Below are 26,707 nucleotides of genomic sequence, written 5' to 3'. Positions count from 1 at the left end.
TCACATCCTCTAACATAACTAGAGGAGGAAGGCCATAATGAAATTGCCAGTTTTTGTTACAGGATTCTCAAGCCTGTGGGATTTGAAGAGGAAGGGTGGCAGGGGGCGGAGGCCCTGGGGAAACATGCTTTGGGAGAGGGTGAGGCTTCTGCTGAACCTTGAAGGGTGAATAGGGTTTGGAGAGGGGGAGAAGAAAAATTAGGAGGGCATTGTAAGTGTGAGAGGTGGATACAGGGGAGGGAGTCCTTAGTGGGAGGGAGGGAAAGAGGAAGAGGGGCAGGATAAAACAAAAGGTACTGATGTAGGAGTTAACAGGACATGCTCAGGAGAATAATTGTGATCGAAAAGCTAATTGGGAGTGTGGCTGAAATGTAAGACTGGTTAGATCTGTCCAGTAGGACCGCTCTAGAGGGCCTGAGTATCAGGCAGAGATTAGACATGCTGTTTTAGGCATAAGCAATGATAGCTTCCTACAAGGGGACAGACATGGCTGACATGGTTGTGGGCACTAGCCGTGGGCCATTTTTTATTCAGAAGATATGTATTGAAAATGCTTTGTCGGGGCACCTGGGTGGCTCAGTCAGTTAAGAGTCTGACTCTTGATTTCAGTTCAGGTCATGATCTCGGGGTTGGGAGATCAAGCCCCACATCTGGCTCCGCGCTGGGCATGGTAGCCTTTTTGAGATTCTCTCTCCCCCTTTCCCTCTGCCCCTCCCCCCCCTTGCATGCACTCTGTCTCTCTCTCTCTCTAAAAAAGAGAAAGAAAATGCACTGTGTTTGTGCATTATTCTAAGGGCTGTGGTGAATACAGAGATAAGTAAGCTGCATCTCCACTCTAATAAGGTTATAGTCTTATTGGGGAAATAAATTCATTCAATAAGCTGTTGTTCAGGAGGCTACATAGCAAAATGGTTGAGAATACTGACTTTAGTGGCAGGCAGACCTGGGTTTGAGGCCTGGCTCTACCTCTCAAGAGCTGTGTGACTTTGGGAAAGTGACCCAACCTCTCTGAGCTCACTTCCTCATCTGTAAAATGGGCATAACAGTATCACCCGGTTTACAGAGTTTTTTTCTGAGACGTAACGTACATAATGTATATAAAGCATTTCACAGAATGCACCTACATAATAAGTCCTCCGTAAATGTCAGCTGTAATGTAAACTTACAATGGTATGTTATTACATTATCTTAATTATTATCATTACCTACTCTGTAGGCACTGTGATCAGGGCTGGGAATATGAAGATGAATGGGATATGGCCCCTTCCATCCAAGAGCTTTGTTATAAATGCTATCCTTGTGGTGACTGTATTTTCCCACTCAAACACTGGTACGTAGGCTCCAACGGTAGAACGAGATATTTAAAATCAGAGCTGCCTGGGCGCCTGGGTGGCTCAGTTGGTTAAGCGACTGCCTTCGGCTCGGGTCATGACCCCCTGGAGTCCCGGGATCGAGTCCCGCATCGGGCTCCCTGCTCGGCGGGGAGTCTGCTTCTCCCTCTGACCCTCTTCCCTCTCGTGCTCCTATCTCTCATTCTCTCTCTCTCAAATAAACAAATAAAATCTTTAAAAAATAAAATAAAATCAGAGCTGCCTGAAAGAGTCCTACGCTGGTTGTCACAGAAGAAAACACAGCCAGTCCTGGGCAGAGAGGATTGTGATCTCAGGTGGGTTCAATCTGAAGCTTTTGTAGAGCTGGGTTAGGAGATGGGTGGAGAGCATTCCACGGAGAGAGGCACAGAGGAGAAGGAACAGGGGGTAGGAAACGGTGGCCTGCTTGGGAAATGGGATCTTTCTAGAGCATGGGTCGAGGGGGCCATGCACGTGATGGGAAGTGACATCGGAAAGATAGGCAGGTCTCAACACAGAACCACATAGGGCCTTGAATGCCGTGCAAGAGAGGCGGGACTCTGTGTTTTGTAGACTCGATCGTCGGTCTTCTCCCCAGGGAGCTGGCAGTGTGAAGATCACCTTGGAGGGACACAAGACTGGAGATAGACCAACTCAAAGGCTTTTGGACACCTCATGGTCAGACATGAGGTGATCCAGGGGTATGATGGAAGAATCCAGACTGCTTATTTACTTCACCCTCCCTTTGTTTCTCTAGAGACAGAGCAAAGTGGGGAACTGGAAAGGGACACCTGATTTGGCAGGGGAGATAGCTGAAAATGGGAACTAATTCAGTGGGAAGTTAAGTGTAGACACTTAGACTTTCCTGACTGGAATCCTCCTCACTCAGCTTCCTTCTCCCTTGGACCAGAGGGTCAAGTCCAGATTTTGAGTGGAGACCCTCTAAATTTTTTTTTAAGATTGTATTTATTTATTTGAGAGAGAGAGAGCACAAGCAGGGGCAGAGGCAGAGGTAGAAGCAGGCTCCCCGCTGAGCAGGGAGCCCAGTGCGGGGCTCGATCCCAGGATTCTGGGACCATGACCTGAGCCAAAGGCAGACGCTTCACTGACTGAGCCACCCAGGCGCTCCGAGTTTAGCCCTTCTAAAGTGGACTCTGACCTTCGGCTCCCAATCAAGTCTGTCCTAAATCCCAGGCACAGTGCTCCAACCAACTACATTTTCCACCTCCAGAATATAATCTTCTCTTCACATCTCTGTATCTAGAATGCCTTCAGTGATGTCTGTCCGAGGAATTCCTACTTAGGTTCTAGGATAAAGTTCAAAAGTCCTCTTTGGAAAACCTTTCCTGAACCCCACGGCTCTCACTCCAGCACTCAGGAAATAGGACTCTAATAGCATGAGAGCACTAGTATTGTCTTTGTCTTTCTCTCTGTTTCTCCCACTAGACAGTAAGCTCTTGGGACTTTGGGTCCTAATTCCCTACTTGTGCAGCACACGACACAGTGCCTGGTACCCCCTAATAAGCCTTCCATTAAGGCCTGGATATAAATGAATAAGTGAGTAAATAGGGTAGACAGTCAAGTTGAAATCTTGTAGAAAGTCACTTGGAAGTACAGGTGTGGAGCTTGAGTAATCATGGGAAGAGTCGGTGAGCTCGAGCTCGGTGTTGAACACCCATGTGACCTGGAGACTAGTGCTGTTGACTTACCCGACTCGGGAGGAGACAGGGTGGCAGTTTCTGTCAGTACAGGGAAGTATGTGAAGTGTGGGTGTTCCGGAGCAGTGCCTGATTTGGACAAAGGAAGGTGACAAATACACCCCTTCTTGTTGACCACTGTTGAATTATTCACCCTTAGCCGTGGCTGTGGGGTTTTGTTTTGTTTTGTTTTGTTTTCATTTATTGTGAAACAATGTATTCTTCCATGTTTTGTCCACCCTTTGTTGCTCTCTCCTTCATGGCGGCTATGCGAGCTTAAATACGTGTTGCCAAATCTCTGATTTAAGTAACCAGCCTCCCTTTCCCAGTCGTATTTACCTGGCCTGCTAGTGGCTGGGATAAAGCTTCTGGGTGAATATCCCCTGCGTTTCTCCTGTCGTTCCCTTTCAGCTTCCGGAAGAAGAAATACAGAGTTCATAATCAACTCCCGATTATCCACGGATGAGTTTCCCAGCGTGTGTGCCCTGCCTCCCGCCCCACGTGCTGCTGAATGACAGAGATTAGTAAATAGATTATTCAGTTGGCTGCATGCCTCCACTGAATCGCTGTAGGGGCTGAAAACAGGCACCCCTCCTCCCCTCCCATCAAATACCTTTCAGAATTTTTGACTGATAGTTTCAGGTAGTCAGTTGTACGTACACCTTTCTCAGCAAAGATTTGTGTTCAGGGTTTGAGTGTAGTTAAATGAGCCCGCGGAGTGGTTTCATAATTGCCGCATTGTTAATCAAACTCTGTAATTAGGGATGACTTCATTGGCCTAAGATTTCTCTATGGGTGACGCCCTGAATTCAGACCCAGTTGTACACCATATCCTTTTATGAAAAAAACCAACAAACAAGGTTTTGTTTGCTTTTCGTTTTATTCCCTTTTTTTGAAAATCTGTTTTCCTTTGTCTCAGATGTTTAGGGAGAGAGAGGATCTGTGTTGTTTTCTTTTTTTTTTTCCACCACCCCCCCCCCCCCCTGCAGCTTTCCCTTTATAGAGGAGGTAGGCAGAGGAGCTAGGGAGGAAACAGAATTTGGGACAGATCAAAGTGCTTTGCAGATGAGAAAATGCAGAAAAATGCAGAGACCCTGGGAGCTTTTACTTTTGATTAGTATTTCATTTGGCTACATTTAAATGGAAGGAAAAAATATTTGTTTGGTTTTTTTTTAATATCAGCACGCTTCCTCTCTCTCTCTCTCTTTCTTTCTATCTCTCTCTCTCTCCCATGTAAATAAAGTTCACTTTTGTGGGAAGACTTTCTTTTGGCCTGTCAATCACATACTGTGAACTTGAAGTTAAACTTCTGTTCAGCAAGTAAATTTACTTCTTACCTCTTTACCTTTTACTTTTCATCGCTGATGAAAAGAAAATGTGCAGATTGGGGAGAATATGATTATATTGACAAGCTGTTATTGATTTTTAAAAGTGGTCCCGAAATATTTAAAGTAAAATTTGCATTTGTGAGAGTATCTCCTGGCCACTCTTCAAGTTGTAGTTAGAAACTGGCCTTAATGAAGGAGCCAAATTGAGTCATGGGTGAAAAGTGGCTGACAGGTTTTCGTGGGGCCCATCCTTCTTAAATTACTTTGACTAAAGGCTTATAATTTTTATGTACACAGGACATCTTTATACTCTGGAGTCAATAATTATAGGGCAAATGGAAAAACTTTTCATACACCCCATTTAAAAGGTTCTTACTAGAACTTACACCTATTTTTATATAGCCTCTCACAACTACTCAGACATTCATTTATTCCCCCATTTTCTTTTTTTTTTTTTAAAGATTTTATTTATGTATTTGAGAGAGAGAGCATGAACAGGGGTGGGGGGTGGGGGGTGGAGGGCAGAGGGAGAAGGAGATGCAGATGCGGACTCTGACGTGGAGCCTGATGCAGGGCTGGATACCAGGACCCTGAGATCATGACCCGAGCGGAGCCGAAGGCAGACGCCCAAGCAACTGAGCCACCCAGGTGCCCCTCCCCATTTTCTTTCACTGAGGATTTGAAGTTACTGTATAATATTTTATAGTTTACAGCATGCCTTCACATATGCCATCCTTAATCTTCATGAGGACCCTGGGGAAGGAGGTATTATTGTTGCTATTTTCAAATGAGGAGACTGAGAGCCAGATGAAATAAACTTGCTCATGGACACACTGCTAGGAAAGAGCAAAACCGAGACCCTGCTTGATGCTTTCTGAGTCCACATTCAAGTCTTTCCATCTTGCCATTGTAACACCCTACAACCTTGGGTGAGGAACAACTATTGCCCGTGTACAGGGCGATAATGATGTCATATCTTCGGTTTTGCTTCATAAGCTCCAGTCTAGGATGTTTTAGTTGCTTTGAGAGAAGGCCCTAGAGTGCAGTGAATGCCCCATGAAGAGGAATAGAGCGTCTATAATTTTAACTTGTAAGATTTTCATTTTTTTTTTAAAGATTTTATTTATTTGACAGAGAGAGAGACAGAGAGAGCAGGAACACAAGCAGGGGGAGTAGGAGAGGGAGAGGCAGGTTTCCCGCGGAGCAGGGAGCCCGATGCGGGGCTCGATCCCAGGACCCCGGGATCACGACCTGAGCCGAAGGCAGACGCTTAACGACTGAGCCACCCAGGCTCCCCTTTAAAATCTTCATTTTAAAGACCTACAGGCAGTCTTAACTAAATTACTTAAATGTGATGTTTTTTCCCCAAGATAGTACTTAATTGCTTAATTTCCTTAAAGATACCATCAAATACCTACTAGTAGTCTTAAGAAAAAAACCTTTTTTTAATTCATGTGGGAAAAGGCCTGCATTATGTAAGCAACTTTAAAAATTGTGACTTTTGGGGCACCTGAGTGGCTCAGTCAGTTAAGCGTTTCATCTGCCTTCGGCTCAGGTCGTGATCCCAGAGTCCTGGGATCGAGCCCCGCAACGGGCTCCCTGCTCTGTGGGAGGCCTGCTTCTCCCTCTGCCTCTGCCTGTTCCACCGCCGCTCTCCTTGCTTCTGCGTGCTCGCTCGCTCGCTCTCTATCTCTCTGACAAATAAAATCTTTTAAAAAAAAACTGTGACTTTTATCAACTAAGGCATCTATTGTGAGGCTCTTAAATTTGACTTTGTACTTCTTAGATTTAGCTCAGGTGCCTCAGGGGAGCATTTATTTCAAATAATTATAAATAAATGAAATTGAGTTTACTTAAGCAAGAGACTCCTAAATTCAACTTCTGTTATCCTGGACCAATTTGCCTAGAAATGTTGTTTTGGGGATATATGCATATTCCAGTTCTTTTTATTCTTATTTGGATGTGCCTCCTGAAGTCGCCTGTTACAGGTGTTGTTGGGGAGAAAACAATTTTTATTCTGCCCTTCTAGCTTCTTTGGCTGGTCTAATTAAATTGACATAAGACAAATTAACAAGAGAAAAACAACAGTTTAACAACCTGCATACCTCTGTATCCATGGGAGAAGCCCAGGAAAACTGAGTAACTCCCTAAAATGGCTGAAGCCACCACCTTAAATACCACTTTCAGCTAAAGACAAAAGAAGATGCTGGGGGTGGGGAGTCAGTTATGGGAGGTGACCAGGAAAAGCACAGTAAACAACAGTAAGCTTGTTAATGCAGATTTAAGACTGTGCCTTCCTCCATTAATAAGAGTTTCTAGAGATTTAGATATTCTCTTCCTGTTAGAGCAGGGAGACACTCTGACAAATGGAGATTTCCCTTATGAATGTAAATATTTCATACAAAAGGTTAACTTCTCAGTTTTCAGAGCTTCACCAGTGTTTGCTAGTTCTTAAAAATAACCAGCTTAAAATAATCAGTGTGCCAAAGAGGCATATTTTGGGGTGGTATATTTTGCTCCCCTTTAGTGTAAAAGAAGTCACTTTAGGCTTTAAGACAATTAGACAGGGGGGTGCCTGGGTGGCTCAGTCCATTAAGTTAAGCCTCTGCCTTTGGCTCAGTTCATGATCCCAGGGTCCTGGGATCGGAGCGCGCATCAGGCTCCCTGCTCAGCAGGGAGGCCTGCTTCTCCCTCTCCCACTCCCCCTGCTTGTGTTCCCTCTCTCACTGTCTCTCCCTCTGTCAAATAAATAAATAAAATATTTTTTAAGCTTTTTTTTTAAGATTTTATTTATTTGATAGCACAAGCAGGTGGAATGGCAGGCAGAGGGAGAGGGAGAAGCAGGCTCCCCACAGAGCAGGGGGAGTCCAATGTGGGACTCCATCCCAGAACCCTGGGATCATGACCTGAGCTGAAGGCAGTCACTTAACCAACTGAGCCACCCAGGCGCCCCAAATAAAATCTTTAAAAAAGGGGGGATATGGTAGTATGAGAATAAAATCACTTTTTTTTTTTGAACTCATATACTTTAGATCATTACTAATGTACAAACTGCTCAAACTGTAAAGGACCTTTAGAGACAAAGGAGAGGCCACATGTTTTGGATTTTCTGAGATGGTCTCACTTTCAGACTTTGTGTCCCATTGTTCTACATGGTATAGTTCATGGGGATGGTTAATAATTTCGTATTGAAAATATGACTACTGGGGCGCCTGGGTGGCTCAGTCTGTTAAGCAGCTGCCTTCGGCTCAGGTCATGATCCCAGAGTCCTGGGATCGAGCCCCACGTCGGGCTCCCTGCTCAGTGGAGAGCCTGCTTCTCCCTCTCCCTCTGCCTGCCTCTCTGCCTACTTGTGCTCTCTCTCTCTGTCAAATAAATAAATAAAATCTTAAAAAAAAAAAGAAACAGAAAATATGACTACGTATGTATGTAAAGAAAATTGTAGTGAATCCTATATAGTATGTTTGTAAATCAGAAGTGTTAAACATCGTAATAGTAAAATAAAGGATACTTTTTAAAAGTACTGCCACTAGATTACAGTTTAACATATGAAAAGTAGCTTTTTACTCTTTAATTTTGAAAATGCCTACTCCATATCTAACTGAAGATCTTTCTTTACCATATAGAGCCTCAGACTACTCTGAAAGGTGATTTACCCAACTTACCTACTGAGAAGTTTTTCCCTCTTTAGTGATATTTTAACATCATAGGTAAGAAAGGTTTATGAAGAAGCAAGTTCTGTTTTCTGTTTTTTAAAAGTCTTTTGGGGGCTCCTAGATGGCTCAGTCAGTTAAGTGTCTGCCTTCGGCTCAGGTCATGATCTCAGGGTGCTGGGATCGAGCCCCATATTGGGCTCCCTGCTCTGCGGGGAGCCTGCTTCTCCCTCTCCCTCTGCCTCTCCCCCACCAGCTCATGCTCTCTCTCTCTCTAGCTCTCTCTCAAATAAATAAAATCTTTTAAAAAGTAAAATGAAATAAAAAAGATAAAAGTCTGTTTTTGGTGAGCCTGGTTGGCCCTCCAGTGGAGCATGTGACGTGAGTTCGAGCCCCATGTTGGGGGTAGAGATTTACTTAATAAAAAATAAAATGGCTAAAAATAAATAAGTAAATAAAGGTCTTTTTACTTAATTTTTGAAAATACCAGTCATTGGAAATGTATATTGCATTGTGGTGGAAACATGGCTAATGGTATCATATGGTCGATTTAAAATATCCCGGGGATTTCAGAAAGCTGAGTTTGAATTCCAGTTTCATGGTCCCTCTGAACCTAAGTTATAAGAAAAAAGAGGAGAATACTTACCTCCTAAGGCTGTTGTCAGGGTTCATGGAATTAATACAAATACGAATTTATCTAACGTAGCTTGGCACACAGTTGTTGAATGGTTAGTAAAGAACTATTTTATCAAGTGCCTTACTGTGTGCCTGGGACTCTGATAAGTTCCAGAGAGAACAACTATGGCTGTGAAAAAGACAGGTGGGGCCCAGCTCTCTCTTGATGAGTTGGTGACTAGTTTTTTTTAACTATTAACAAAAATATCTAAAAGGGGTAAATACGCAATCACAAAGAGTTTGTGTTTTGTATAGATAGTGAAATTTAACCTATAGAGTACTTTTTTGAAAGAGGAACACATTTAAGGCCGTGAAACTATCCTGTCTGATACTGTAACGGTAGATCCATGTCATCATGTAGTTGTCCAAACCCATAGAATGAACTCTAAGGTAAACCATGGACTTTGGTGAGAATGATGTGTCAGCGTAGATTCCTCGATCATAGCAAAGGAGGATGTTGATAACAGGGTTGGCTGTGCATGTGAGGGCAGGGGGTGTGTGAGGCCGAAATCTCCTTACTTCCTGCTCAGTTTTACTGTGAACCTAAAAGTGTTCTATAAAAGTAAAGTCCTCAAAAAAGATTGAGAAAAAGACAAAGCCAAAAAAAAAAACAGCCACCAAACCCAGAGAACGCATCATCATTTTCATGCCTTTTTGTCCAGAAATTGTTGATAAGTTTGTATTTGGGGATTACCCATTGTGAAACAAACCTCCTTTCTCTATTGCAGGGCTCAGTAAAGTTTTTCTGTAAAGGTCCAGATCATAAATGTTGTAGGCCAAGAGGCAAAATCAAGAATATTGTATTCTTTTTTTTTTTTTAAGATTTTATTTATTATTTGAGAGAGAGAACGCGAGAGAGCACAAGTGGTGGAGAGGAAGAAGCAGGCTCCCCGTTGAGCAGGGAGCCCACGGGGCTCGATCTCAGGACCCCGAGATCATGACCTGAGCCAAAGGCAGACGTTTAACTGACTGAACCGCCCAGGCGCCCCTTCACACTGAATCATTTTTAAGTGACTTAATGGGAAAAAATGGTAACAATGTGAGGTGATGGATGTGCTAACTAACCTTATTGTAGTAAATCATTTCACGATATATTAGTATATCAAATCATGTTATACACCTTAAACTTACACACTAGTATATGTCAATTATATCTCAATAAAGCTGGAAGAAATGGAAGTAGCCAGTAAGATAGAGAGAGAGAGATAGGGCTTAATAGCGCAGTTATATATTCCCTTAATCTTTGGTCACAAAATTTGGACTTTCAGTTTTAACATGAATAACCACAGATTTCTATTATGTATCTCTTTCCTGTCATTGCTAAGTACCTTGGTTCTTTGTTTGTAAGAATTTGTCCTTGAAAGGAGGATCCAGAGCTCTATTTTTATCTGAACAACTTTTGGTAAATAATGACTTCTCATGTGTTTGCTTTCTTTATTATGACTTTAGCTATAAATATGGGAACGTATTGAGATGGTTTTAGCAGTTCGCAGTTCTGTTTAAATTATCTCTAAGATGAGAATTTAACAGGAATACTTATAATCATCACAAAAATCTTTCAGTCTTAAACCTTTTTGGTTTCCTCCTTAGATCTTTAAATGGAGGAGATGGCTACCACTCAGATTTCCAAAGATGAGCTTGATGAACTCAAAGAGGCCTTTGCAAAAGTTGGTAAGTATTTTTTTATAGCTTTAACTATACTAAAGCCATCTTTGGCCCTAATGAAGGTTAATTCTCTAAAAAATTACGTGAATGGTTAATCATGAATCTTAGGGCAAGGTAGTTAAAATCAATGGGATAAAGTTTTAGAAGCTACACTTTAAACTATTATTTCTAATTACATCTGTCTACTATGGTCAAAGGCTTTTAGTCTAGGGTACCAGTCCTTAACGGGGCGAGGGGGCTGCTGTGGCTCCTGAAGATTTTGAACAAATTTTGTGTTGTTATTGTATTGTGTATCATATTTTTCTGAGGAGAGGATTTGGAGCTTTCACCATATTCTCAGAGGGGTGTGTGACCCCTGAAAATGTTAGATGATGATTAGATGATATTTTACCTTTGCCCTATTGGCTTGGCTTTATTGCCTTCACGGATCTTCTGTGCCTTTGGACAATGCAGCCCGTTCTGCCTTCCCACGTTACGTTCTAGTATCAGCATTAGATGGGAAGACATAGCGCGCCATTTGGTTTTTCCTTAAACCTCATTGAACATGTCTTAGAATTTAGCAGCGATGGAAGCAGTGTACAGTATTTACATTCCAAATTTCAGTGCTCGGGTCAAATCAGTAGAAGCTAGTAAGGAAAACAGGGTGAGAACTGATCATTAATGCATGTACTCACATGAGTCAACACAGGCTTAGAGAGGCAAACTACTATTTGGTATCTCCTTGATGAAAAGGTATAAAGTTAGATCATAATTTGTTATTTAAATCGGACTTAACTCTTGGACCTGTGTTGCAAATCTCATTAATGAAAAGTAAGGAAGTGTACATCTCTACTCCCATACATTCACGGCCGGCATTGTCTGTGAAGGCATTTAGTAAGTTACAGCTTGCCTTGGGAAGGATAATGACCCCTGCCCCCAGCCAAAGTGACTGTTCACAATCTCATCAGAATTCCAAGTAGAAAAAAAAAATGAATAGGCCTGAATCTAACACACTTTTCTGTGTGTGTATGAAAAAAAAAATGCAATCTGTTAACTGGCCATAGATACTACCTGCTGTAACAAAGAGTACTACCCAGTCTGATACAAGATTGATTACGAGAAAACAGCACGTGAATTCTTGGCTGCAAGATTTTTTAAATCTCATTACTCTGTAGAAATAGCCTTATCAGAATTGTTTTAGGATTCCATATCCTTTGAACTTTCTTTTTTGTTTCTTATAATCCTCCCTCAGTGTTGGGGACAGTCTAATTTGTTTCTTTATGAATAGAAGTTTGGGTAAGGACCAGGACTTACTATGGCCATTATTGAATCTTACCTCGCTTCCTCAAAAAAAAAAAAAAAAAAAAGGTTATTCTTGAGTATAGGCCTTGTTCTCATGGGAAGCATCTTGGAAATAATTGTGTGCAGTATCTTTTTAAAATGTAAAGGTATTCAAGTATGGTTTACTGGACGGAACTGAAATACTCTTACCCGTCAAAGAGCTTCATTGCTCCTTACAAGCTTTAATGATATGAAGAGGATTCACCACTTGTCTCCATGGAGGAACCAGGGTTAAATTGCACTAAGTGAGGGATCAGTTAGAGCTTGGACTGCAAGAAATGGTCATCGCAGAATTACTCTTATTTTAAATCCTACATCTTGGAGGGGTTAGGGTAGATGAAGAAAGTCCCAAAGGCAGGACATTAGACCGTACATCCTATTGATGTCCCTAACAGGCATATATTCATTCCTAAGATATGGAGGCTCTTATTACTCTACATGCTCCTAAGTAGAAATTCTGGAGTTCCCGATTTCTGCCTGCTCTGCATATCATTCAGTATCTAGCTCAGTGTTGTACGCATGTTAGGTTTGCAATTGATATTTAATTGACTGAATCCCAAGGAATTATATGTAATTTTTTCACGTACTGAGACTTTGTTACCCACTGTAAACTAAAAGAGCCTTTGTTATGAAGATTTTCATCATGGTGGAATTTATTTATTGCTAGAGGTTTTGGCCATTACATTGTAGCACGTAAAATTTATATATATATTTTTTGGCATAATAAAGGCTTGTGTGGAGTCTGTCTTTTAGAAAAGTGTTTAAAGATCCAGCTGAATCTTTTGATTTTTCCTTTAAAATCTTTGTAGTTTGTAGTTATTAGTTACGGAGCCCTCAGGCAACTGTCAAAGGTGTTACGGAAATTTTTTTTTTTCATTCAGGGAAACTCGATTTGAAAAACAAGCTCTAGAACTTACTTTACTGTCAAGGACAATTCTTTCTTATTGGTGGGGGGAGGGTAGGGAGGACCACTTTGTCTCTGTTCAGTTGTGACAAAATATGGAAATCATTATGTGATTTTTCCCATCTATTAACAATAATAGCCTTGATTATCTCTTTAGAAATTCAGCAAAATCATAGTGTGTGAGGAAAATCTCTGTAATTACCACTAACCATAGGTTTTGTCCAATCAATTAATAGTGCTTTGAAATTCTCTTTACTAGCAATAAATCGAGTATTAAGATTTAAAGTTCTCCTTTCACTCACTTTCTGCACCTGCTTAGTGTTAAGCTCCAAGCAGTATATTTTCATTTAATTATTTTAATTTTCTCAACATTTGTTTCCAGTATTTCCCACTAGGATAGCAGAAGCCTTGGCTCTGTTTTTGTGTTTTTTTTTTCCTATTTCATAATGTTTCCGTTTTAATTTAAATGCTGCATAAGTTTTTTCTAAAGAAGAATAAATAAAACTTTCAGAACACTTAGGAAGTAAATATTTTACCAACTAGAAAATGTCTTTTACATTCTGAGAATTTAATCTTGTTATGGAAGCGAGAAATCATTTGGATGATTACTTGTCATAAAGATAAATTCATGTAATGTAAATCTTTTCAGATTGGCTTTAGTCCTGCAAACACTGACATCTGACTTTTTCTCTCCTAAGCAACTGCTACTGAGCTTTAAAAAACACACACACACACACACACACAAATTCAGCACTTTTGAAATAAAAGAATAATGGGGTTTCATAAATGACTAGGAATACTGTGGGTATATTCCTTTATGGCTGCCCCCCAAATGAAGTCAAAAAATTTTAGTTGTGGTGATTTTCTCCTCTCAGGAAGTTGAGTTGTTTCAGATTACTTGATATTCTGTAGTGCATGAAAACCACATCAGGATGATGCCACAAAAGGCACAGTGGTTTAATTTACTTTTTAGTATTCAATAAAACTACACCAGTGCATATTTGTTGAATTACGACTTAAGAAATAAAACCTATAGGCCAGCCAAAAAAATAAACTAACCAGTGCTATTTCACTGAGCCATCTGGTTAATTGTCAGTGGAATATTAGAGACAGAGGTCTTGGGATGGTCTGCAAACCATGTTTTGGTGGTGTGGAAGATTGGAGATCTTCACTGTGGATGGGTGGGCTTCAGAGCAAGAGCGCATGTGTGTGAGGATGTGCTCATGTGAGCATGTGTGGAGGTGCATGTGTATTTTTAAAGTGGGAGAGTGGCAGCAGGTGGAACCTGGTGGCCAAACTTGCTGGAAATTTTGAGTTGGAAAAGGATCGATAGACAACATTTTTGATTGCCTGGCTTCAGCCTTCTCATGTTGCCCAGCCTTCAACCATACTTGACCTCCATCTTTGAGGATCCGCGATTAGGATGAACTCTTAGGGAGCGACCTCACTTCTACCCTGAGCTGGGACTCATTAAACTGCCTCTTCCATTTGCTGGAATGAGCTGCCTCAAAAGGTATAAGCTGTGAAAGGCAAACCTCATGTTTAGTGAAGCATCTGGAGATGTTTAGCATCTGCCTCTAAGGTTTTAGTGCCTAATGAAAGCTTGACTTTACTGCTTAGATCTTAGGATGGAATATAATCTAAATTCTTCGGCACAAGTCTTTTGGCTGAGTCTTCTAAATCAATATTTCGTGTGCTTTCACGGGCATTTGAGATTGTGTATGTGTGCGCGCACACGTGTGTAAATCCATTACTGTTAGTCACGTAGATTCTTTTTGTCAGTTTTTTTTTTAAGTGCGAAAATGTCATGGGATATGTTGGTTAAACTAAATGGAACTTTTAAACCCAGCTTTCCTGAAAGGATGTGCATCTGTACTTGATTGGTTTTCTTCTTTAGGTCCTAATGCGCACTGTCCGTGATGGGTTAGTAAAGAGGTTGCATGTGTGTTACAGATGAGGACTCACATATGCAACCTCTTTATAAAGAGAGACACTGGATTTAGACAGATTCAAGGATGGTTAAAGCCACACACACACACACACACACACACACACACACACACACACACACACACACACACACACACACAACCTGGGTGTCAAAGGAAATCCCAGTCTTTCTTACTGTCAGATTAAAAGACGAAGTAGCACCCCAAAAGATGCATTTGAAGTGATAGATTGTGCCTCATACCACCTGGACATGGGCAGTGTAAAACAGCTAAAATCAAAACCACTTGAATTCTGGCTCAGCTTTCTCCAGACAAGTACTTAAAATAGCTTAAATAACAGGATGCAAGGGGAGGGAAAACATTTCCTTTTAAGGATATGCATTCTTGGTGTGATTCAAACTTCTGCAGGAACACGGCTGTATAATGAGTTTATTTACTTTAAGGTTACTTGGGGGAGGGTGTTGAGAGAGTTAACTGGCATTTAAAATAATACTTGGTACAAAAGCATAATGGGGTTTCTTTTAAGACAGAATGCAGATGTGAACCTACATGTGTCATCAGAGAGACACACACACACACACACAGAGACAGAGCGACAGACAGAGAGAATCTGTTGTTACAAACAGTTGGTTCCTTTCTGATGAATTCAGCAGCCGGTATGAAAGGCCTCTCGGGTGCAGCACTGGGAGCCTGTTAGTGATTTTTTTTTTAAGTGTCATGATTTTTCTTTAAAAAGAAGAACACTTGGTCAATGGACTGAATATTCAGCTGTTTACTTTCTGCAGGAACTTTGTTCAGTGGGGAGATGTGTGGAGTTTCTTTTTTTCCTGCCGTTCGTTAATGTCGACTCTACTGACCATATTTTCTGAACCCCAAAGTTGAGACTTGCTTGCACAGAAGCATTAAGAATGTTCTAGATAATCCAGGCTATATGATAGTATCTACCTTATCAGGCGGTTGAAAATAGGAGTCTTCAAAATGCAGAACCTGTTCGACCCCATGCCAATGTGTAGTTAATGAAGATGTGGCAAATGAGCCAGAAAGGGCTTCCAGAATATTGGCAGCTTTAATGAGAAAATAGAGGGCTGCCATTATGCCAGGACGTTGTGATGTTAGTTTCCAGTCGTTAAAACTATTTTCAATCTAGGTCTGTGTTTTTTGGGTCAGTTTATTATTAAATTTTCATGTTTGTGTCAAAACTCTGAATAGAAAAAGATCAGCGCCAAACCTCATTTTGGGCTTCTGGTTAATAATGTCACCGATAAGATGGAAGCTTTTTAAAATGCCATTGTACTATCTCATTTTCTGGCTTTCCAAAGCACAGCATATTAGATCTTTGATAATTGTGTGTGTGTGTGTGAGTGTGTGTGTGTGTGTGTGTGTGTGTGTGTGTGTGTGTGTGTTGGCGGGGCAGGGGGGGGATTGGAAATAAAATTAGCATAAAACTCTTTAAAAATAATTGCACCCTATTTTGTCTTTCAAGTACTTTTCCAGCTGGGAGATTTTGTAAAATTAATTGCAAGCTGCCTTTTTAGGCTCCCTCTGCCTTTTTATTGAAATTGAAATTGTTGTCTTCAAAAAGATATGATTTAGGAGTTCTAAGAAAGGCTGGCTATAATTTACTAGTACTGACACTAAAATGTCTTTGATTATGGGAGGTAGTACGAGCTCGATCTGCTGATAAAATATGGTAAAATAGCAGAGTAGGTAAAACTTTTAAAATATGTAAAACTAGATGCATATGTTCAATGCTTCTTTTCCCCTCTCGGGAGAGGTATAGGATAGCTAGGTATTCCAAGTGACTCCTATTTTCACAAGGATTTTAAAGCCACAGTTTCAAGTAAAAACCAGAGAGAGTCCCTCCGATTAATTTCTGTATCTTTGGTATCTAGCTCAGTGCCTGCCACAGAGTAGGTACTACGCTTGCTCTGGAGGTTGCCTTCCGCCAAACAAGTGCACGCGGTATTTCTTAATACAGACAAAGCAGGTTTCTACATTTAGAACAGAACAAGCCATCACTGGTTGTCTACTTGGGTACTCCTCGGTGGGTGTGTTCACTTAGAAAACCAAATTATAGATCTGAAGGCCGCCGGGTGGGGACAGGATTAGAACAAAGGGAATGAGATTGAATGTTATTTAAGGGTTATTTCTGTCGTTATGGTTTCCTGGTGAATTGCCATTCGGTCTTTTAGTGCTATTTCTATTTTTTTTTTCCTTATTGTTTGTTTAATTCTGTTTTGAAAATGCTTGTTAGATTAGAGAATTCTTTTCCTGGTTAATACCTGAGAATCAATGGTCCTACAGAAATTGTTTTTTGCCCCATCGCTTGTTATATGCAAGGTACTGGGCCACGTATTGGGGTGGAGATCAAAAGATTCAGAAGAGTTTGTCAAGAGCTTTGCAGCCTAATAAGGAAGATTGCTGTGTACTGACCAAGTCTTCCTCCTCCAACCCCCTTTAAAATGGTCCTGTCAGTTATTAACAGCATCTGTTTATTACCACTCTTACTTCAAAATGGAGTTTCCACATGTGGTTATTTTATGTTAGTTATATTTTAGGATGGGTACTTCCTGGCATCTTTTAATCACATCAGTGAGCTGTCTTCTAATTACTGCCCAGCAGAGGTTATTTCACAGAGGGCTCACGCAAATGCTAATTCTCCCCATTGCCTACACCTCTATTCCACCTAAGGCTAATAAACTGCCAAATGGACTAGACTCTGGGCGCCGTGGTCAGTTTCATGTAGTTTTGAATTCACTGTTCTCCAATATTTATTTTAAAAATCTCTGCCTTCTGCTTCTGTTATATCACCAAGAATACAAAAAGAACAATTAAGCCCCTGTTCTATGCTAGGTCAAAACTGGAGTCAATCACAGATTAAATTATGCTCAGATACATCATTTCAGAAGTCAGGGTAAAGTAGAATACATTTAAACATAGTTTTTAGGGCGCCTGGGTGGCTCAGTTGGTTAAGCAACTGCCTTCAGCTCAGGTCATGATCCTGGAGTCCCAGGATCGAGTCCCACATCGGGCTCCCTGCTCAGCAGGGAGTCTGCTTCTCCCTCTGACCCTCTCCCCTCTCATGCTCTCTCTCTATCTCATTCTCTCTCTCAAATAAATAAATAAAAATCTTTAAAAAAAAATAAACATAGTTTTTAAAGATTTATTTATTAATTTGAGAGAGAGAGCATGAGTGGGAGGGGCAGAGCATGAGTAGGAGGGGCAGGGGGAGAGGGAGAGAATCCTCAAGTAGACTCCATGCTGAGTGTGGAGTCCGACACAGGGCCCGATCCCAGGACCCTGAGATCATGACCTGAGCCAAAATCAGGAGCCAGCAGCTCAACCAACTAAGCCGCCCAGGCACCCCTTAAAAATATTTTTCTATCAGAAATTGCCAAGTGGACAAAGTTTTGACAGTGGCCAGGAATAAGCTATCTTTTCCTAAAAGATCTAAAAATGAAGGGATGTTATATTTAGATAATATGATATAATAGTGATCAGAATGTTATTACTATATATTTGTTTTTAATATTTATTATGATTGTACCTCCAATATTTTTTTAAAAGTGTGTGTGTGTGGTTTGTGAAGCCTTGGCTACTCAAATTTAGAATCAGAGTGTGTTTGAGTCAAAAAGGGAACTTGGAGATCATTTGATCCAAAGGACTTCTTTTACAGATGGGAAAATGAAGACCTAGAGAGGTGACTTATGTAAATCCTATGTCACATTACTCCCACTTGTACCCCTTCAACTAGGCTGTGTATCTTTCACTATGCCACACTTAGACCCTAGTAATGAGCTCTATTTTAACTTTTTTTTTTTTGAGAGAGAGAGAGAGGGAAAGAAAGAGCAAGAATCTTAAGCAGACTCCACGCCCAGCATGAAGTCCAATGTGGGGCTCGATCTCACAACCCTGAGATCATGACCTGAGTTGAAATCAAGAGTCAGTCACTTAACCGACTAAGCCACACAGGCGCCCCCTCTATTTTAACTTTTTAAAATAAAACGGGAGAAACAGATTGGTTTATGCGTGGGAGGAGGTATATTTAAACTCAAGAATTTCATTCATCAAAGTTGCTAAAATCCTGCCACAGTACCATGTGGATCACTTTGTTCTTTTTAGCAATTGCAGATGTTGTTGCTGGATTGATTTCTACATATAAACACTTAACTAGTAAAGTGTTTGATGTATGGCCTTTTATTAATTCAAAGCAAAGAAAGTAAAGATGTGCCCTAGGGAAATTAAGTGCTCTTTGTCGAAGGAAATAGTCGTGATTTTCAGAAGTTTGGAGTAGTTTAAGGATGATGTTTTAGAAGTATAGATACTCTAATCAGTAGATTTAAATGTGCCGATTACATTTAAGAGTATTTGTTTGACTCTAGAAGTATACTTCATTAAAATTAAATATAGAATTTCATCAGCCCTCAAAATATTGGGGAAATGATTTCATATAGGATATTTAATATTTTAATAGTTGACACAAAATGGCTAATATGAATTACACTTAGATCACACTGAGAATAAGATCCATGGGGTGGGCCCCTGGGTGACTCAGTCAGTTAGTCGTCTGCCTTCGGCTCAGGTCATGATCCAGGGTCAGTCTCCCTGCCCAGTGGAGAGCCTGCTTCCTCTCTCCTCCCCACTCTTGCTCTCTCTGTCCTCTGTCTCTCTCGCTCATAAATAAGGGGAATCCTAAAAAAAAAAAAAAAAAAAAAAAAAAATTCGAAGTACTTTCCATGACCTGTAAGAGTATACGGGATCAGCTCCCTGGCCTCATCCCTCATTTTCTCCTTTGTTTACTCTGCTCAAGTCCTACTGGATCTTTGCTGTTCTGAACCCGTACCAGATACTCTTCCATATCACAAACTTTGCATTTGCTCTTTCCTCTACTTGAAATCTCTTCCCCCCAGATATCCACACAGTTTGCTCCCTTACCTCACGTAAGTCTTCATTCAGATATAACCTTGTCAAAGTGGCCATCCTTGACCGCTGACATTTTGAGCTGCGTAATTCTGTATCGCAGGAGGGGGTCGTATGCATTGTAAGGTTTTTGGCAACGCTACGCACTGGATGCCAGGAGCATCCTCACCCCATCCCTCACCCTGGTCCCCAGTCATGCAACCAAAAATGTCTCCTAACATTTCTGAAGGTTCCCTGGGGGGCAAAATAGCCCCCAGTCTGACCCCTTTCCCTGCTTTATTTTTCATCACAGCACTTATGTTATATTTCATTACATTATATTTTATAGTCCTACCTCACCTTATATGTTATTTGCTTAGTAGTTGACATTAGAATGTGAGCTCGTGGAGAATGTGAGCTCGCAGGCAGCGGGACTTCTCTTTTGTTGGTGGCAGCATCCCCCATTTCAAGAACCGTACCCAGTATCGTTTTAAAGTAACGTATCAAATAGATTAATTTCACAATACATTTTCTTGAACAGTGCTGTGGTTATCTTGAGTCATTTCTCTATTGAGATTGTATCCTTTTATTGTAATAATTAAATTTATGTATGAAATTCAGTGGGGACCTAAAGAATAAAAAGCGTTGTTGAACAGTAGGTATTTGAAATTGCTGGTGAAAGTCCAGTTTTCTTTACTTAAAAAAATATGCCCAAGAGATTACAACCCTCAGGACGTTAGCCCTCTTTCCCAGTAAATTAACTTTTGGTCATTGATCACTTCCTCCCCCCCCCCATTTTAAAAGTTTCAGACTAAGCATAATCAGCACTACATCCTCCATTAGAACTGTCCTAGCACAAAAACAAAAAGGTTATTTATAGAGTCATGGTAAACATTTGCATTACTCAGGACTGCATTTATTTTTATGAACTCTATGTTTGTCTTAGATTGATGTTTATTTACATTAGCTCTTGAAAAAAATGGTGCTGAAGATGGTAGCTTAATTTCAGGTGTGCTTAGTAATATAATCAGCATCAATTCATAAAATATTCTACCAGACTAATGGAAGAATGAGGAGCTTAAAACTCCTAAATAGATACAGTAGAAACTGTTTTATACCATGGCGGTGTTTTATTGGTACATAGTCTATTAATTATTTCTTAAAAGTCCTGTCAGCTTCGTGATTGAAAAATAATTTATTAGGCAACTCTACTTTGTTAGTATTAGGGATGCTATATTAAAGTGAAGCTACTTATACACTGTTTTTAAAATACAGGAAACATGATGTAAAACCGTGCTCCTTCAGTTAAAATTTGTGTTTCCCTTTTAAACAACCTTAGATACCAAACACTTAAGAAGAGCAAGCACTGTATTCAGGCAAGCTTAGGAACTGAGTCTCAGATGAAGAAAAATGCTCTTAACATAAGAATACTCTAAGAGGCTAACTTATTTCTCCTAAATTTTTTCCTTTTTTTTTTTTTTTGCCTGCTCTCCCTTTGTGCAAAGATCTCAACAGCAACGGATTCATCTGTGACTATGAACTTCATGAGCTTTTCAAGGAAGCCAATATGCCATTACCAGGGTATAAAGTGAGAGAAATTATTCAAAAACTCATGCTGGATGGTGACAGGAATAAAGATGGGAAGATAAGCTTCGATGAATTTGTTTATGTAAGTATGTGAAAATCCCCCATTAGTAGGAGTCATGACTGTTCCTTTGTCTAGCGGGATCTTATAGTAACAAGTCCTATGAAGTTCCTAAATGTATCATATTAGTAATGTTACAGCTAATGAAATTTCTCTCATCCCACCAAATGTGTTAGTTCTTTTAGCCATTAGAGTATCTTAGCAAAGGAAGTGAGAAAAAGAACACTGACCGAATCAAAGCTAAAACACACTACTCGCTGTGAAAGGCGAACCATTTCCTCTGGGGCTTCACTAAAGGGCATTTTTCAAGGTGCTAAGTGCCATCCTGGAAGTGCTCTTTCCGTCTCCCTTGGTGTCTCCCTTGGGGAATAGGGTGCTCCTAGATGTTAATGCTACACCCTGATTCACAGTCTTGGAAGCTTCCCGAGTTGAACTTTCTGATTAAAAAGATGTTTGCGACTCTCGCCTTAGTAGTATTTAACCGGACGGTTTTCTCTAGGATGATAATTTTGATAATTAAAAGTTAGAAGCATATCTTTTTAGCCCATTGGAGGAGGCATTTAAAATTTTCGTCCTCCTCTCTAGTATCATCAGATACTCCTCAAGGTTCGGGGCTGACTTAATTCTTCTACTTCCAAGCACCTGGTTCCATGCTCAGTGCCTGGAGAGCGTATGTGTGGCACTCCTTACTGAAGCCTGATGCCTTAGCTGCTAGTGAGCAAGGTGGCTGGCGCCATTTTCAGTCCATAGCCATTGACAAAGAGTATTTGAGATATAGCGGCTCCCTCTTCTTCCCTCAAGATCGTATTGGTTTGATCTATTAATTTAAGGCTGAGTTTGGCTAGATCTAATTAGGCATTCCTTTTACTGTGTTGCAAACAGGTAATTAGCTGCCTCGTATTTATCACAAACTTCCCAGCACTCTTACCCTCTTTTTCCATGGTAACTGAGGCTCACTATAGCCAGTGAAATTCTGGTTTGTTCTCTCCCATTAGAATTAACTCTTTTAGAACACTGTTAAGAGCTCCAGAAGCAAATTGACTAAATAATGATGTCTACAGAGCTGAGAGCATTTGGCGGGGCGGGGAGGGCTGGTGTTTTAAAAATGTAGACATGTGTCGTAATTAGAATGGTAGCGTTCTTGCCGGCTTCTTTTGAAATACTGATTTCCTCCCCACTGTTTCTGTCTTCAGTTATTGCCAAAGCCTTTTGTTTTGAATTCTGTGTTCAATAGTAAGTTGCAATTGACTTGCAGTATGAGCGCTCGCATGTCCTCTGATGTAAACGTGCTCCCCTTGGAACTGCATGTTGAATTGTGAATTTAAAGCAGCTTAGAGCAGTAGTTAACTATGATTGGTTATTTTTGAAATAATTTACTGCCCAGAATCTTAATCTACTAGAAAGAACGTACCTAAATCATTAAGATTTGCAGTGTGGCCACTATTATTAAGGAAAAAATTATGAAAGTGTCTTTGAGAAAAATGATCTTAGGGAAAGATGGAATTTTGTAGATCTTGAAATGTTGCAGATTCTTCAGAGCTGTCCGGAGGCTTTTAAGAGAGCAGGTTTGATTACCTTAGTATATTCTTAAAAAGTGAATGATGTGCATACTAATTTTGGCATCACTAGGAATTTTTAAAAAATATTAATGAGGACATTTTAGGTTAAAATGTACATTTTTTTAATTGGAAGGGATTGATATGTTTATACTCTTTTCAGGAATCCAGGCTTTTGTTCTTGATTTGAAAAATGAAAGTATAAAGAAATTTGCAATAGGAAGGATGGTAAAATAACAGCCTGAAGTTTCAGAATGATAGCACCATGACCGCACCGAAAGATGGGTGTCTGGCCAAATGTCTGTCCACTTCCGTCTGCTCTGTCACCGATGAGACAGCTTAAAAATTGTCAAAATATGGGTAGATTTTAATCATCTGTGAAAAAGGAAGCAAGTTATTCCTATCAGGTATTAACATAAGGAAGTAGAAATAAACATGTTCTTGCATCTTGGGTTTTTTTTTTTTAATTTAAATTGCTGCATAAGAGGTGTTAATTGCAAAGCAGCCTACAGACAAAATCAATTTATGTTAATTTTGGAGAAGAGAGAGAGAAAGCGCCTAAATTATATGTAAACCTCAAATGTTAAAGTTAAATTTAATACCCTGATTTTGTTTCTTCTAAGTATCTCAAAACGACATTACTGGATTTTTATACCTACAAGGTAATGGTGGGGTTTTTTTTCCCTGCATCTTTAAAAAAAGACTGGCGTGGCACTTTCTTTCAGCAGAGATGTCTGCATTAAACTCTTTTGTTTTCACAGTGAGAAATTTGCTCTTGCATAATGGCACTCAGTTGTTGACCTGTTTTAGGACTTTTGCTAATAGCACTGATCTCATCAGATTAAATCACTTCATATAAGTAAAGCGCTTAGAACAGTGCCAGGCATATAGCAAATGCTATGTAGATGTTAGCTGTTGGAGGTAGTGATTAAAAAAAAAAAAAAAAAGGTAGTGTTCTTTTCCTATTATTACTAAGCTTGGGCCTACAACAGATTCCAAAAAAAAAAAAAAAATTCAAACGTACTACTTTGGAAGCAAGCCTCAAACCTGGAAGCCAGTCAATATTTTGCAATTCTTTCTGAAATCTTTCCTTCCTCCTAAGTCATTATGCCTCTGGATTGCTTTCGTCTGGCCACTAGTCCTGCACGGAGCTAGAAAAGGTGACGAAACTTTAAAAAGGAATAAGAAACATATATATATATACACATATAGTCCGTAAGATGTATAGAAACGAGCAGTGTCGCCCGGAGTCTGTTCATGCATGACAAAGCCAGTCCTTCCGCCTTGAGGGAAAACAGCACGAAACAATGAGCTCATTAGTATCACAACGGGCAGCTTTGAAAAGATTCATTGAGAAGACTTTAGCACAGTAGTTGGCCTTGTGTTATCTCTGATTTCAGAAAGTCTTGTTAAGCCAAGGGCTTCTACTCAAATAGCTTTATCATCCACTGGAGCAATTTCTTCCCTACCGTAGAAAATAAAATGCAAATTCTCCTGGGGTGAATCCATTGAAGATACACAAATCCTCAATTATCCCTTTAAATTTTTTTTAATTAATCTGAGGAACAGAGGAAAATACCATGAACCTGAAAGTTTGAGCATGGCTGAAAACATTTATTTAAAAATATTTAAAAAACGAAGGTCATATAACCTTTGTAAGGCAATTAAAAATTAGCTGATTTGGTTGCAACTTTGCTTTCGTTCCCAAGCATGAGCTTAATTAAATACAGTGAAGTAAGTAATTGCATTAGGATATTATACAGCATTCTTTTTTATTATTTGTATTATTCCTCTTTTCCATGCTGCATATAAATTTGCATTTATTTTTCAGCTGCGGTTGTGATCATGGAAACCAACCTAATTTCTAGAAGCAAACGATCTTGAGGCAAAAATAGTCCTAATAAAAAAATAAAATAACTTTTCATAGGTCGTTTCCGAAGCAATAACATTTTGGATGCTTTTTTTTTTTTTTGTCCTGCCAGTGATTTATGATATGTCAGTCATGAGGGAAAGCACACATTTCAGATTTTAATTTACTAGACAATGTCTAGCTAAACGAAGGGGAGTTCACAATGAGGTAGAATAGTTAATATTGCGTTTTTACTGAGCAGATATATAGTTCTCAAAGAGGAGTTACGGGGACCAAATGCATCACAGTGAAGACTGCTACATTCGCTGGTCACCCTTTTGTTGCATAATCTTGGCTCAGAAGTTGAGGTTAATTGAATGAAATTAAAGTTGGTCTTAAAAAATCAGTGTACGTAAAAATAATTTCAGCCATTCAGAAATTGCCCAGAGCACATGAGTAGTCAGCTCTACACTATGGATACTTAACAGAGTCCGTATAATGGCCAGAAAGGAGGAAAAATGATTTCAGTATTTAGTTGGTTGTGTGCAATATTTAGAGTAGCCCGTGTGCATGTGTCTATATACATATACAGACATAGACACACACGCACACGTGCACACCCCTTCTAAAATTCTACCTCTGAAATTACAGGTGGAGCAGAAAAATCACAGCTGTGGAAATTGAGTAAGCTTGATTTTGTGGAACTGAACTACTCCGTATTTTCCTAAATAAAATTGGGTCTGTAAGTCCAAGGAAAGTCAGGATTTTGGAAAGGCAAGAGGAGAACTTGACTTTGCAAGAGGACTACCCACAACACCTATAACAACTGTTACACCAGTTACAGAAAGTCTTTCTCTCTGATTTGTATTAATGGATTAGTAGATTAATGACAAAAAAGGTTCCCACCTGGGAAACCTAAATATAAAAAGGCCCTCCCTGCTTTTGGCCTGATGCCACCATCTTGTGCAGGACACAGGGCTTGGTTAGTGGCGCGTGGGGCTGGATTTCAAACTTCTCCTCGGGCCTGTTCTCATAGATAACAACCTGAACTGCTACATATTGTCACCCTGGTCTGTGAACTTCAAACATGGGCTGCACCTCCTGAGGTGTGCGTGTGCGTGTGTACCTATCAGTAATGCCAAAGGCCTTTGACTCCTTTTCTGTTTGTTCAGCAACTCTTCCATTAGAGTCATACATGTCCTTCTGTAAGTCCATTTGTGTGTGGTAAACACCTTTTTTTTTAAAAGATTTTATTTATTTGAGAACACGTGCACGCATGTGGGGTTGAGGGGGGTGCAGAGGGAGAGGGAGAGGGAGAAAGAATCCCAAGCAGACGCCCTGCTGAGCATGGAGCCCTACACAGGGTTCAACCCTGAGATCATGACCTGAACCGAAATCAAGAGTCAGACGCTTAACTGACTGAGCCACCCAGGTGCCCCTTTTAAAGAAATTTTTATGAAGATGCTACATCTTGCTCTCATTTTACTGGAGGTGGCTACTTTAGCCATGTGCACTGGTAGATCAGAAACAAGTTTGGGCTTAGGTGAGTTCCAGTATTTAAAAATATATAGATAGTCCTGGGGCACCTGGGTGGCTCAGTCAGTTGGGCTTCCAACTCTGGATTTCAGCTCAGGTCATGATCTCAGGGTCCTGGGATCCAGCCCCACCTCAGGCTCTGTGTTCAGCGGGGAGTCTACTTGAGGATTCTCTCTCCCTCTCCTTCTACCCCTCTCCCCGCCCCCCCCAACTTGGGTGCTCTCTCTAAAATAAATAAATAAATCTTTAAAAAATAGAGAGAGTCCTTTAGAATGTCCATTCAGTCAGGCAGTTGGGTAGGGTATGAAATTTGCTTTGTTACCACCTGCTCTTGTACAATTAGCATGTACAGGTTCATTTTGTTAGCCATGTTCTTCATTGTGACGAGAAGCTGGATTTCATAAACACTCAAGACAGTCACTGAAAAGCCTTTTTTGGTTTATTCTCCAGAGTTGTCTTTTTGCTGCCAACTTAACCCATTTTTTCACCTTAATATTCTGTAAATTTTGATTGAACAAACTCTTAACTATTGTACCCCCAAAAAAGGTTTTTTTGTTGAGTCATAAATTTTCATCTTTCTCTGCGCTAAGAACTGTAGTTAAAGAAGGGGGATCCTTCAGCCTTTTCTCTCCAGGGAACAAAGCCTTACTTGTTGGTAGAAAATTAGCAGATTTACCTGTGC

The 26,707-nt window shown here is 40.3% G+C and overlaps 1 protein-coding gene across 6 annotated transcripts in view; it reads left to right on the top strand.

Annotated features, from left to right (window-relative positions):
• PLS3 (plastin 3) overlaps positions 1-26,707 on the top strand; it is an 80,145-nt gene that overhangs the window by 33,610 nt on the left and 19,828 nt on the right. For 5 of the 6 annotated variants that reach the window (XM_027609100.1, XM_027609094.1, XM_027609097.1 and 2 more), the window contains 2 exons: positions 10,293-10,373; positions 20,945-21,108. In XM_027609100.1, coding sequence (XP_027464901.1) covers positions 10,301-10,373; positions 20,945-21,108 — 237 coding nt within the window. In that variant the 5' untranslated portion in view covers positions 10,293-10,300. Of the gene's footprint in view, positions 1-8,000; positions 8,085-10,292; positions 10,374-20,944; positions 21,109-26,707 lie in introns of all 6 variants that reach the window. The other variant, XM_027609098.2, reaches the window with a different exon arrangement.

Source organism: Zalophus californianus, chromosome X (genome assembly GCF_009762305.2).
Source record: "Zalophus californianus isolate mZalCal1 chromosome X, mZalCal1.pri.v2, whole genome shotgun sequence".
Lineage (NCBI taxonomy): Eukaryota > Metazoa > Chordata > Mammalia > Carnivora > Otariidae > Zalophus > Zalophus californianus.
Note: the sequence above shows the minus strand (reverse complement) of the source record. Positions and strands in the feature narration are given on the sequence as shown.